General features: G+C 45.9%; 1 protein-coding gene across 1 annotated transcript in view; it reads right to left on the bottom strand.

Moving 5' to 3' along the window:
- HACD3 (3-hydroxyacyl-CoA dehydratase 3) overlaps window positions 1-12,458 on the bottom strand; it is a 55,875-nt gene that overhangs the window by 20,046 nt on the left and 23,371 nt on the right. Inside the window, exons 7-8 of the mRNA XM_030189784.1 lie at window positions 2,626-2,753; window positions 721-833 (exon numbers count right to left, since the gene is read on the bottom strand). Of these exons, the coding sequence (XP_030045644.1) occupies window positions 721-833; window positions 2,626-2,753 (241 nt within the window). The remainder of the gene's footprint in view (window positions 1-720; window positions 834-2,625; window positions 2,754-12,458) is intronic.

Below are 12,458 nucleotides of genomic sequence, written 5' to 3'. Positions count from 1 at the left end.
CCAAGCGTCTTGACCGGTCTGGAGGGTTGCTGAGGAAGGTGAAATTAGGCCTTACCTGCTAATTTTCTTTCATCTAGACCCTCCAGACCGGTCAAGAGCCCTCCCTGTTTGTTGTGTGTTGCTTGACTTTGCTGTAGTTGTTTACTAGTACACGAGCACAAAACCAGTCAAAAGAGATTCCAGACATGTTCTGTTTTTGCTAAATTCTCGACTGGTGCAGGTCAGTCCGCTGGTTGCAGTGTCTGCGGAAGCACACTTCTTTTTATGGTATTCCAAGGTACAGAGATCTTAGGGTGTTTTTTAAAATTTTCTTTCTTACTTTCTTTCTCTGCTTTGATATCTATATACTGACTGGTTGGGTTCTGCACAGGATAGATATACAGTATCCAAAGTCAGGTGTTCTCAGTCTCCCGCGGCTGGTAGGCATGCATAACCCAAGCGTCTTGACTGGTCTGGAGGATCTAGAGGAAAGAAAATTAGCAGATAAGGCCTAATTTCACCTTGCTGGCCCTTAAAAGTTACAGCTTCCACTTAAAAAATGCCAGAGAGATACCACAGACTGAAACCCCCTAAGAGTCTAAGAGCTGCAATCGTGGCATGAGTCGGGCCACTGCCCCCTCTGTCTCGTTTCATACTGACTTTTTCCCTGTGCTGACTATATCCAAAGTAGCTTCAACTTTATCCAGATTAATTTCTGCCAATGCTAAGGCATCGTCGCACCTGATAATTTCAATAATACTCCAGGAGTAAAAAATGAAGAAGACCACAGCTTTATTCTGCATTTCCTCCAAACATCCAAGGACAACAAACAAAATGAAATTCCTCCCAAAGACCTGGTAGAAAGAAAGAGAACAGATTATAGCGCAATGTCATGGCAGAGAGCTCTGGTCAATACGGATTCATTTCACAGTCGGATATGGCAGTAGCTTTTCCTCTGAGTGCACAAAGGGACCCTTTTACTAAGCTGCGGTAATTTGGACGCATGAAATTGGTGCACGCTGGGCCAATTTTTACCGCGGCTGAGAAAAAAGGCTTTTTTTTTTTTTTTTTTTTTTTAATTCTTTATTTATACAATTTTCAATACTTTTCCAAAGCGAGCTTTGTCAGGAAATATGCCATAAAGTTTATCAAGCAACAATATTTTGGGGAGTTTAATACCCCATCAATTATTAATTTAACAATGCAGTAGTCCACAACAGGGGAGGAGACTGACATAAACAACCTTAATAGAGGATAAGGATACTCAAAAAGAATAAATTTAACAAAAAAAAATGATGGATATCGAGAGTTTAGATTACACTCTATTTACATTCCCAACTTATAAAGTAGATCCCTGTAGTCCTTTGGGGAACCTCGCATCCATAAATGTACGTAATTGGGATGGTTCAAAGAAATGATACATCGTATTTTCTAAACGTATTTCACATTTACATGGAAACCTTAGTTGGAATTTAATTCCCAAAGACAGAGTCTCTTGTCGCATTAGCAGAAATTTCTTCCTTCTTTCCTGTGTCGCCCTTGACACATCTGGGAACATCTGAATCCTTTCTCCCATAAAAGATACTGGAGTCTATTGTCTTAGCTTTTTTTTTTGTTTGTTTTTAATGGGGCAGTAAATAGCCGTGCACTAAAATCAAAAGTAGCGTGCAGCTATTTACTGCCAGAGTCCTCACCACCACCTACAGACCTAGAAGTAGCCACGCGCAGTGGCGTTCCTGGGGGGAGGGGGGGGGGCGGTGGGGGTGGTCCACCCCGGGTGCACGCCGCTGGGGGGGGGGGGGGGGGGGGGGTGCCGCGCGCTCCTGTCCTCCGTTGGTCCATGCTTCTTCTCTGCCCCGGAACAGGTTACTTCCTGTTCCGGGGCAGAGAAGCATGGACCAACGGAGGGCAGGCGCGTGCGGCACCCCCCCCAGCGGTGTGCACCCGGGGGGGGGGGGGGGGGCGCATCGGCGATCCGCCCCGGGTGCCAGCCCCCCCAGGAATGCCACTGGCCATGCGGTAATCACGCAGTGCACGCCAATGTGACCATGCTGCCAATTACCACCGGGAACGCCCCCCCCCCCCCCCGTGGTAGAAAATAGAAAAATATTTTCTATTGCGGGAAACAGCACGCGCAAACTTCAAACTGTCGCTGGGTGCCCGCGCTACCCTGGCGGAAGTGTCAATTTGACGTGTGCTACCCACGCACTAGCTCTACCTCTGCTCAGTAAAAGGGCCCCAAAGAGTTTGCCAGTTCTACCTAGCTGACCCTAACATGTCCTGGTCTGAAATATTCATACCTAGAAGAATATGGCAAAAAAAAAAATTAAATACTCTTTCAAAGACAAGCTGAATGGACAGCAAATGAAATAATTCATCTCTAGGAAAGACTGTGTGCTAAGAATAAGCCCCCCTCTCCCTCCCCCAAGCACTCCTAGATTCGCTCTGACCTGTGCAGAGCTCCTCCTGTCCTGATGCACGTCTGGAATGGCATTGCTGTGCTCTGCCTGTCCTGCAAAGACCTGCGATCGGACTCTCTTACAAGCCGGGCGACACCTAGGAGAACAGTCCGGGGGACGGAGCCAGGTTGCAATAAGGCAGCACATGCTCTAGGGGGAGCTTTCAGGACCCCAGCAACACACTCACCTGAAGTACTGATGTGAAAATTCCTGATTTGACTAATCCTATTAACGGATGTATGATCTCCAGCACGGCCAGCATCTGACAAAAGTACACCACGTCAGCCATGGTGTGAAAGGTATCATAAAAGGAATCTACGGAGGGAAGAAAGCATAAAAAAGTCTCCTTAGACCAGACTCTTTTTCAATATCTGGATCTCTCTGCACATGCTGCGACTGACTAATAACTTGGGAGGCTGGTGTTTGTTTTATATATATTTTTTAAACTGTTTTTATTAATATTGAAAAAATACAGAATGAGAAAATCGACAGCACGTTTATTTTATTTAAGGTCTTTGGGCAGGTTTCGTGCACAAAAAATGCAAGAACCTAAAAAGAAAAGCCCTTAAAAACAAATGTGTCCGTTTTGCTATCAGCACATCTCAGAAAAATAATCTTAATACAGCGCATGTTGTACCCTTTATTTTGCAGAGACACACAATAAGTAAATCCGAAGATGAAACAAATTGTACAAGAGACATATCAGTATTGTGTAAAGTGAACAGATGCCTGTAGCCTGGCCCTTCTCTAGGTACAAACGCTTAGCATGTGAGGCCATTAGGGACAAAGTACCTGTATCTAATACATAACCTGCAGTACATCAAACACATGACCTTTTACCCTTTAATGACTGTGGCGACTGACCAGCCGGACATTCACAACACATCTGGACTATCCTGCTGCGCAACTTCCAATTCTCCTTTAATCTAGTCACCCACTTTTATTTATCCCAGCAGTCCAGGGGCGTAGCCAGACTTCGACAGGAGGGGGGTCCAGAGCCCGAGGCGCCGCCAACTTTCACACACACACACCCCTGCCACTGCAACCCTCTCGACCCTCCCCACCCTCCCCTTCCCACCGCCAACCCTCTCCCGCCACATACCTTTGCTGGCGGGGGACCCCAACCCCTGCCAGCCGAAGTTCTCTCCTCGGCAACGCCTTGTTGCTTGCTGAATATCATCAAGTTTCTGAGTGTGCATCTGACATCATGTCAGATGCATGCACAGAAACTTGATCAGATCATTCAGCAAGCAACGCCGCGCGGCCAAGGAGAGAACTTCGGCTGGCAGGGGTTGGGGTCCCCCGCCAGCAAAGGTATGTGGCGGGAGAGGGTTGGCGGCGGGAAGGGGGGGGGGGGTCAAGAAGGTTGCGGCAGGGGGTCCAGGGCCAAATCTACGGGGCCCAGGCCCCCGTGGCCCCATAGTAGCTACACCCCTGCCCAGCGCCTTCATCTTACCCATCCTGTCTGTGTACCTGCTGCTGCCTATTAAGATGTTTCATTGTATTATGCTGACATGTCAGTTACATAAATGTTCTACTGTGCCGTTCACTTGTCTATTAGATTGTAAGCTCTTTGAGCAGGGACTGTCTCTCTTTGTTAAATTGTACAGCGCTGCGTAACCCTAGTAGCGCTCTAGAAATGTTACGTAGTAGTAGTACTCAAATTGGTAAGTGGTCTCAGTTATAAACAGTGATAGGCTCATGAACCTCAGCTTGTATACCCTGGAAGTTAGGCGGGAGAGAGGAGATATGATAGAGATGTTTAAATTCTCTGAGGCATCAATATATTTTTGTTACATTTGTACCCCGCGCTTTCCCACTCATAGCAGGCTCAATGCGGCTTACATGGGGCAATGGAGGGTTAAGTGACTTGCCCAGAGTCACAAGGAGCTGCCTGTGCCTGAAGTGGGAATCCAACTCAGTTCCCCAGGACCAAAGTCCACCACCCTAACCACTAGGCCACTCCTCCACACAGGAGGCAATCCTTTTTCAAATGAAGGAAAACTCTGGAATGAGAGGGCATAGGATAAAGTTAAGAGGAAATGGGCTTAGGAGGAATCTAAGAATGTATTATTTCACAGAAAGGGTGGTGGAAACGTGGAATGGCCTCCCAGTGGAGTTTGTGGAAACGAAGCCTGTGTCAGAATTTAAGAAAGCGTGGGATCCCTTAGGAAAAGGAGAAATTAGATCTTACCTGCTAATTTGCTTTCCTTTAGTCCCTCCGGACCGGACCAGGATTTGACTGATGGGTTGTGCTCGCCTTCCAGCAGGTGGAGACTGAGAAAAAAACTGACTCTAGAGAGCCAATAAGAGCCCTGGTCATGTGACCTTAGCCTCAGTATTTGACTAACAAAGCAGGAAAGAAAGACCTTCTGTGCCGTATGGAATCCTAGCAGCCACAAAGCACTAGGCAATGCCAAGTATTACAGCTCACCAGCGACTCTCACCAGAGAAGTGGTATGGCTTACTTGTATTATAGCTTACCAGCAACTCTCACCAGAGAAGTGGAATGGCTCACTTGTATTATAGCATACCAGCAACTCTCACTAGAGAAGAGGTATGTCTCAGTTGTATTATAGCTCACTATGAACTCCCACCAGAGCAGTGGTATAGACCACTTAAAGTTTTACATATACATACCAGCAACTGAGCACCCTAGCAACTCTCACTAGAGAAGAGGTATGTCCCTCTCGCAGTAAAGCTTACTAGCAACTCCCACCAGATGGCTCACATGAATTATAACTCACCAGGAACTCACAGCAGAGAAAAAAGGTAAGACCCTATTTAAAGTTCTTTATATATATAAACCCATACATACCTATAGCTACATATAAATTCCAGCAACTGAGCCTACCAGCAACTCCGACCAGAGACATGGCATGGCCCACTTAAAGGCCACTATATATAATAGCATCTGGTTTGTTTGTTTTATTTATTTATTTTTTATTATTCTGTTGAAAACAAAAGACGAAACCTGGGAGGGGCCTGGTCCGGTCCGGAGGGACTAAAGGAAAGCAAATTAGCAGGTAAGATCTAATTTCTCCTTCCTTAGCGTCCCTCCGGACCGGACCAGGATTTGACTGATGGGAAGTACCAAAGCAGTAATATAACGGGAGGGACCCTATGAAAACCCTGAGGGAATACTGGAGTTGCCAAGACCGCCTACTGGCGACAGGGACCATTCAATATACAAAGGACTTTGAGGGCCCCCAAAAGAAATCCCTCTGCAAAGAGACAACCGATTATCTAGTTGAGAAATTAATTTCATTACTGTAACTGTACCCCCGGAAAGAAGACAATTAGAAGGTCTGAATTTCCTAATGCAGCGAAATATAGTGAAGCAGAAACGACCAATACGTTACGCCAATCGGCTAGAAGGACAGAAGGACTATCCCAGCGCCAAAAATGTTCAATAGTGGTGAAACACCATGTAACAGAAGGACAGGACAATCCCAACGCCGAAAAATGGGAAATAGTTGTGAAATATCATGTAACAGCTCCCTTAATTGGCAAGATCCCCGTTAATGTCGAAATCATTGAATCTGTTGTTATCTTAAGATCACGAAGAAGACCCCATAACAGCAAGAAAAAACTGATTGAGAAAGATGAAAACATGACCTTCCGGAAGACAGAAAAGAAGGAACCAGAAGAAAAAACAGCTGCAACCTGCAGGTAAAGAAAAGAGAGAGAGAGACGCGGTCCGACGATGCAACTGCAGCCTAGTTACAATTACTGACGCAGCAAATCCTGTCTTAGCTCAACAAGGCCGTAGAAAAAAAACCAAAGAAGAAGACCAAAACAAACCTGTTCTGAATGAAAGATGGGACTGTGGAACAGCAGGGCCTTGCGAACAGGAAGATGTAGAATAGACACCAAGAAAGACGCTAAAGATCCGCATATCCCGGATCTCAGGACCAATATGGAGCTGCCAGATCTACTGGGCCCCCGTGTGTCTCTATCTCTTGTAAAAGACGACTCCAGAGAAAAAACGGAGGAAAGAGATAGAGAAGATTACCGCTGCCATAGGACACCTACCCCTGCCGCTGACGAGACAGTTCAGTGAGAGACTAAGCGAGGAGCCTGTGAGGACAGAGCGAAAGCAAAAGGTTGCAGAACTGAAGCGTCCCACTAAGGAACTATCAGCTGACCACACTCATAAGGTGAGAGTCCATTCCTCTGAAACTAGGGAGAAACAAAAGAGAAAAATGCACTTAATAAATCTCGGTTTTTGTTTTTTTTTAACTCCAACCACATGAAAAACAGAGCGACAGTAAGGCGAAAAACTACCCATGCTAATAAAGTCGCCTTCTGCCATATGAATCGTAGCCTCTACATTGATCTTTGAGAAAATACATAGGCTGTCAAGGAATTGTTCGACAGACTCTCACAGAGAAAGAAACGCCTCCAGAAGTAAAGAAATTATTCAAATTGTGAAGATATTGAAGAAGTAAGAAGTTGCCCACTGAAAATGGGGTAGCCTGCCTAACCAACAGGCACCCCCGCCACAGAAACTGCCAAGGAACGATAAAACATGTCCACTGTGCATATTATAGAGACATATGTGCAGTAAGGATGCTTTAGAGTGTTCTTTTACAAAGAATGAGCCAGCATTACTACTAGTAACAGGTGTGGTAACCTTAGTACTGTGGTGGTAGTGGTCATTATGGTTGAAACACCAGAACAGAGAATAGCAGAAAAATGTCAAGAAAAATATAGCCTGGAGGAAGTGACGTCACCAACCTAGATGGACGCTTGAAAGATTAGCTCCGGTCCCCCCGCGGCGACAACGGCAAAATTAGCGTGTTTAAACGAAGCTGGAGAGCTGAAATAACAACTCGCTAGACAGCAAACAGATCGTGACTTTGCATATGCAACCGCCATCCTCGGGAGTGGATTTATCCCGGTTTGCGTTCGAAGGAACAGGACCGCAACATATAAACAAAATGGCGGACGGGAAAAAAACGAAGAGCTTCATGGAGCCGGGTAGCGCCCAGCTTCAGGGCAGCCAGCCGGGGAAACAAGCGGCGGCCGAATCCTCTGAGATGGATCAATTATGCCTGCAACAATGGTTACAAAATATCAGCTCCGATCTCAAAGCCTTACGAGCGGAGGTGGCGACAATGGGGGCTGATTTGAGAGGTGAGATCAGAGAGCTGGGCACACGTCTGGAAGAGACAGAAACGCAAGTGGAGGCACAAGGGGAGGCTCTTGGGGCGTTGGACCAACAAGTTGTGGGGATGCAGAACGACCAGCAACAACTGCTAGACAAAGTAGAGGACTTAGAAAACAGGGGGCGCCGCAGCAATCTTAGATTCCGGGGCCTTCCAGAAACTCCGACCTACCAGGACTGTGAGAAAGTGGTGCAGGACATAGTACGGGACCTGTACGCAGCAAATGGCGAAACAGTGGAATCTGAGCTTATCCAAATAGATAGAGCACATAGGGCACTAGGAGCAATGCGCAACAATAAACCAAAAGACATTATTGCGTGTTTCACCAACTTTAAGCAAAAAGAAAAAGTGCTGAAATATGCACGCCAAACACTGGAATTTAAATGGGACTCATACAATATCGAAATATACCAAGACCTGGCGGCGGCGACGCTAAAGCGGAGAGGAGACTTGAAACCATTTACACGACATCTCAGAGATCTCAAGATCCAGTATAGATGGAGGCACCCCTTTGCATTGGTGTTTTATAAAGATGGGAAACAGCATCAAATTAGATCCCTACTGGAAGCACAAGAACTTTTCCCGGAGACAACAACTACAGACACTGGGTCGGAAAGGAGCAACAGACCGAGGCTTGGATCTCTTCCACCCCCACCGAAATGGCAACGGGCTGGAAAGGGACCGAGAAGACTGCAGCGCCAACAATCTGCAACTAGAATCACCTGAAGATACACGAACATTATTGTTGGTAAAGTTATAAACTGTTAAAATACGAGTTGGGTTAAAGGTTAAATATGTGAGCTGATAGTCAGCGCAGGATCATAAGAGAAAGTTGGGATGCTGTTGTTGCGGGGGGGGGGGGGGGGACTGGATTGAAACAGGTTGTTCCTTCCTCCTAGAATAGGCATCACCTGAGGGTAAGGGATGCCTAAACTCTATAGATGGGAAGGGGGAGGGGATTGGGGGAGGGGGGGTGGGAGAGGGGGGAGAAACAATTTAACATGGCATGGGATACAGGCTGATTATAGGACAAGGGCTCAAAGGGCGGGCGAGGATAAAGAAAGGATATATGTATATTAAAAGAGATGGGGGACATTAAATGTTTGGTGCTCAATGCCAGGGGGCTAAATATACCCAGGAAAAGACAGCTGTTATTCAGGGAACTGCAGCGCCACAAGGTGGACATAGGGTTGATACAGGAGACCCACTTAAAAACCAAATATGAGCGACTATGCACTCATAGGGCATACCCTGTCATACACTTTGCCTCGAGCACAGACAATACGAAAAGCAAAGGGGTCCTTATAGCATTTAGTAGAGGGAAGCCATGGGAGATTAAAAAAGTTATCAAAGATAAAGGGGGGCGATACTTGTTGATAGTCTTCGCTTTGGTAGGGCGAACCTATACATTAGTGAATATATATGGCCCAAACTCACAACATGGGGAATTTTTCAAGGCACTAGACCAAATACTTACCAGACATGTTGAAGGGTCCCTATTGATTGGAGGGGATTTTAATCTTACCCTGAACCCACAATTAGACAATACGGTAAGACGGATAAATTATGCAAAAAGCGATAGAAGGCAACTTCAGGAATTTATAAATCACTGGCAATTACAGGATTACTGGCGGAGGGACAATCCTAATCAAAGGGCATACACATACTTTTCCACAGTACATCAATCTGCATCCCGAATTGATATGTGGTTGGGGGACCTATCTTTAATGGGAGCAATAGGAGAACATTCTATTTTGCCGCGGACTTGGTCGGACCACTCCCCGGTGCTTCTGCGGCTTCGGGGGGTGGGTCCACCGGGGCCAAGAAGGCAATGGCGTTTGGACAACGCCCTGTTATCAGATCCAGCAAACATAATACAGATAGAGCAATATATCAGGGAATACATCCAATTCAATGATACTGGGGAGGTATCTCCGACCATGATATGGGAAGGATTTAAAGCAGTGATTCGAGGTCATTTGATAGCGTTGCGTTCTAAATGCTGGAAGGAAAGATGCGCGAAAGACAAAGATTTACGTTCAAGGTTAACACAGGTAGAGAAACAACTGCAAGAGGGGACAGCCCAGAACCCATTACAATTAAGGGGACAGGCATATGAACTGCGTACTCAGTTACAGGAGCTCGAGTTAGCTGAACTAGCCGAAAAATTAAAGAGAGTACGACAAATGCACTTTGAATTTGGTGATAAACCAAGCAGGCTTTTAGCCCACAAATTAACACAACACACCAATAGGAATATGATAGGGGGACTTAGAGATGCGGGAGGGGAGATACACTCGGAGCCAGAGTTCCTGGAATCGTCATTCAGAAGCTATTATAAAAATTTATACAGGGCAGAGGAGGAAAGGGGAGAAGAGGAAATACGGGATTACTTGGAGAGTGTAGACCTTCCGAAATTACCAGAACAGGCTGCGCAAACCTTGGGCGCTCCTATCACGTTAGAGGAGGTGGAGCAGACAATCCGAGCACTCTCCCCAGAGAAGGCCCCAGGACCAGATGGGTTCACTCCCAAATTTTATAAAATTTACGTAAAGCTACTTGCCCCATTGTTACTACAAGTGTTTAACTCGTTGGATAAAAACACGAGCTTGCCCCCGACATGGAATATGGCCACAATTACGGTTTTACATAAACCAGGCAAAGATCCCCAATTATGTAGCTCATATCGACCCATATCTTTGTTAGGGGTGGATTACAAAATATTTACAAAGATCATGGCCACACGACTTCAGCAAATTTTACCACAGATAATACATGAAGACCATTAGAGCATTAGAGCCAAAAAACAATCCTTCAGAAAGTGGAGAAGAGAACCAACTGAAAGTAACAGGATAGATCATAAGGAATGCCAAGCCAAATGCAAAGCGGAGATAAGGAGGGCAAAAAAGGACTTTGAGAAGAAATTAGCGTTGGAAGCAAAAATACATAGTAAAAATTTTTTTAGATACATTAAAAGCAGGAAACCGGCCAAAGAGTCGGTTGGGCCGCTGGACGAAAATGGTGTTAAAGGGGCGATCAAGGAGGACAAAGCCGTAGCGGAGAAATTAAATGAATTCTTTGCTTCGGTCTTCACCGAGGAGGATTTGGGGGGGACACCGGTGCCGGAAAGAATATTTGAAGCGGGGGAGTCGGAGAAACTAAACAAATTCTCTGTAACCTTGGAGGATGTAATGGGTCAGTTCAGCAAGCTGAAGAGTAGTAAATCACCGGGACCTGATGGTATTCATCCCAGAGTATTAATAGAACTAAAAAATGAACTTGCGGAGCTACTGTTAGAAATATGCAATCTGTCCCTAAAATCGAGTGTAGTACCGGAAGACTGGAGGGTAGCCAATGTTACTCCGATTTTTAAGAAGGGTTCCAGAGGAGATCCGGGAAATTATAGACCGGTGAGTCTGACGTCGGTGCCGGGCAAGATGGTGGAGGCTATTATTAAGAATAAAATTGCAGAGCATATACAAAAACATGGACTGATGAGACAAAGTCAGCACGGATTTAGTGAAGGGAAGTCTTGCCTCACCAATCTAATGCATTTTTTTGAGGGGGTAAGCAAACATGTGGACAATGGGGAGCCGGTTGATATTGTATATCTGGATTTTCAGAAGGCGTTTGACAAAGTGCCGCACGAAAGACTCCTGAAGAAATTGCAGAGTCATGGAATCAGAGGTAGGGTATTATTATGGATTAAGAACTGGTTGAAAGATAGGAAGCAGAGAGTAGGATTGCGTGGCCAGTATTCTCAGTGGAGGAGGGTAGTTAGTGGGGTCCCGCAGGGGTCTGTGCTGGGTCCGTTGCTTTTTAATGTATTTATAAATGACCTAGAGATGGGAATAACTAGTGAGGTAATTAAATTCGCCGATGACACAAAATTATTCAGGGTCGTCAAGTCGCAGGAGGAATGTGAACGATTACAGGAGGACCTTGCGAGACTGGGAGAATGGGCGTGCAAGTGGCAGATGAAGTTCAATGTTGACAAGTGCAAAGTGATGCATGTGGGTAAGAGGAACCCGAATTATAGCTACGTCTTGCAAGGTTCCGCGTTAGGAGTTACGGATCAAGAAAGGGATCTGGGTGTCGTCGTCGATGATACGCTGAAACCTTCTGCTCAGTGTGCTGCTGCGGCTAGGAAAGCGAATAGAATGTTGGGTGTTATTAGGAAGGGTATGGAGTCCAGGTGTGCGGATGTTATAATGCCGTTGTATCGCTCCATGGTGCGACCGCACCTGGAGTATTGTGTTCAGTACTGGTCTCCGTATCTCAAAAAAGATATAGTAGAATTGGAAAAGGTACAGCGAAGGGCGACGAAAATGATAGTGGGGATGGGACGACTTTCCTATGAAGAGAGGCTGAGAAGGCTAGGGCTTTTCAGCTTGGAGAAGAGACGGCTGAGGGGAGATATGATAGAAGTGTATAAAATAATGAGTGGAATGGATCGGGTGGATGTGAAGCGACTGTTCACGCTATCCAAAAATACTAGGACTAGAGGGCATGAGTTGAAGCTACAGTGTGGTAAATTTAAAACGAATCGGAGAAAATTTTTCTTCACCCAACGTGTAATTAGACTCTGGAATTCGTTGCCGGAGAACGTGGTACGGGCGGTTAGCTTGACGGAGTTTAAAAAGGGGTTAGATAGATTCCTAAAGGACAAGTCCATAGACCGCTATTAAATGGACTTGGAAAAATTCCGCATTTTTAGGTATAACTTGTCTGGAATGTTTTTACGTTTGGGGAGCGTGCCAGGTGCCCTTGACCTGGATTGGCCACTGTCGGTGACAGGATGCTGGGCTAGATGGACCTTTGGTCTTTCCCAGTATGGCACTACTTATGT

This window comes from Microcaecilia unicolor, chromosome 1, assembly GCF_901765095.1.
Source record: "Microcaecilia unicolor chromosome 1, aMicUni1.1, whole genome shotgun sequence".
Classification (NCBI taxonomy): Eukaryota; Metazoa; Chordata; class Amphibia; order Gymnophiona; family Siphonopidae; genus Microcaecilia; species Microcaecilia unicolor.
This window is presented reverse-complemented; position numbering and strand designations above follow the sequence as displayed.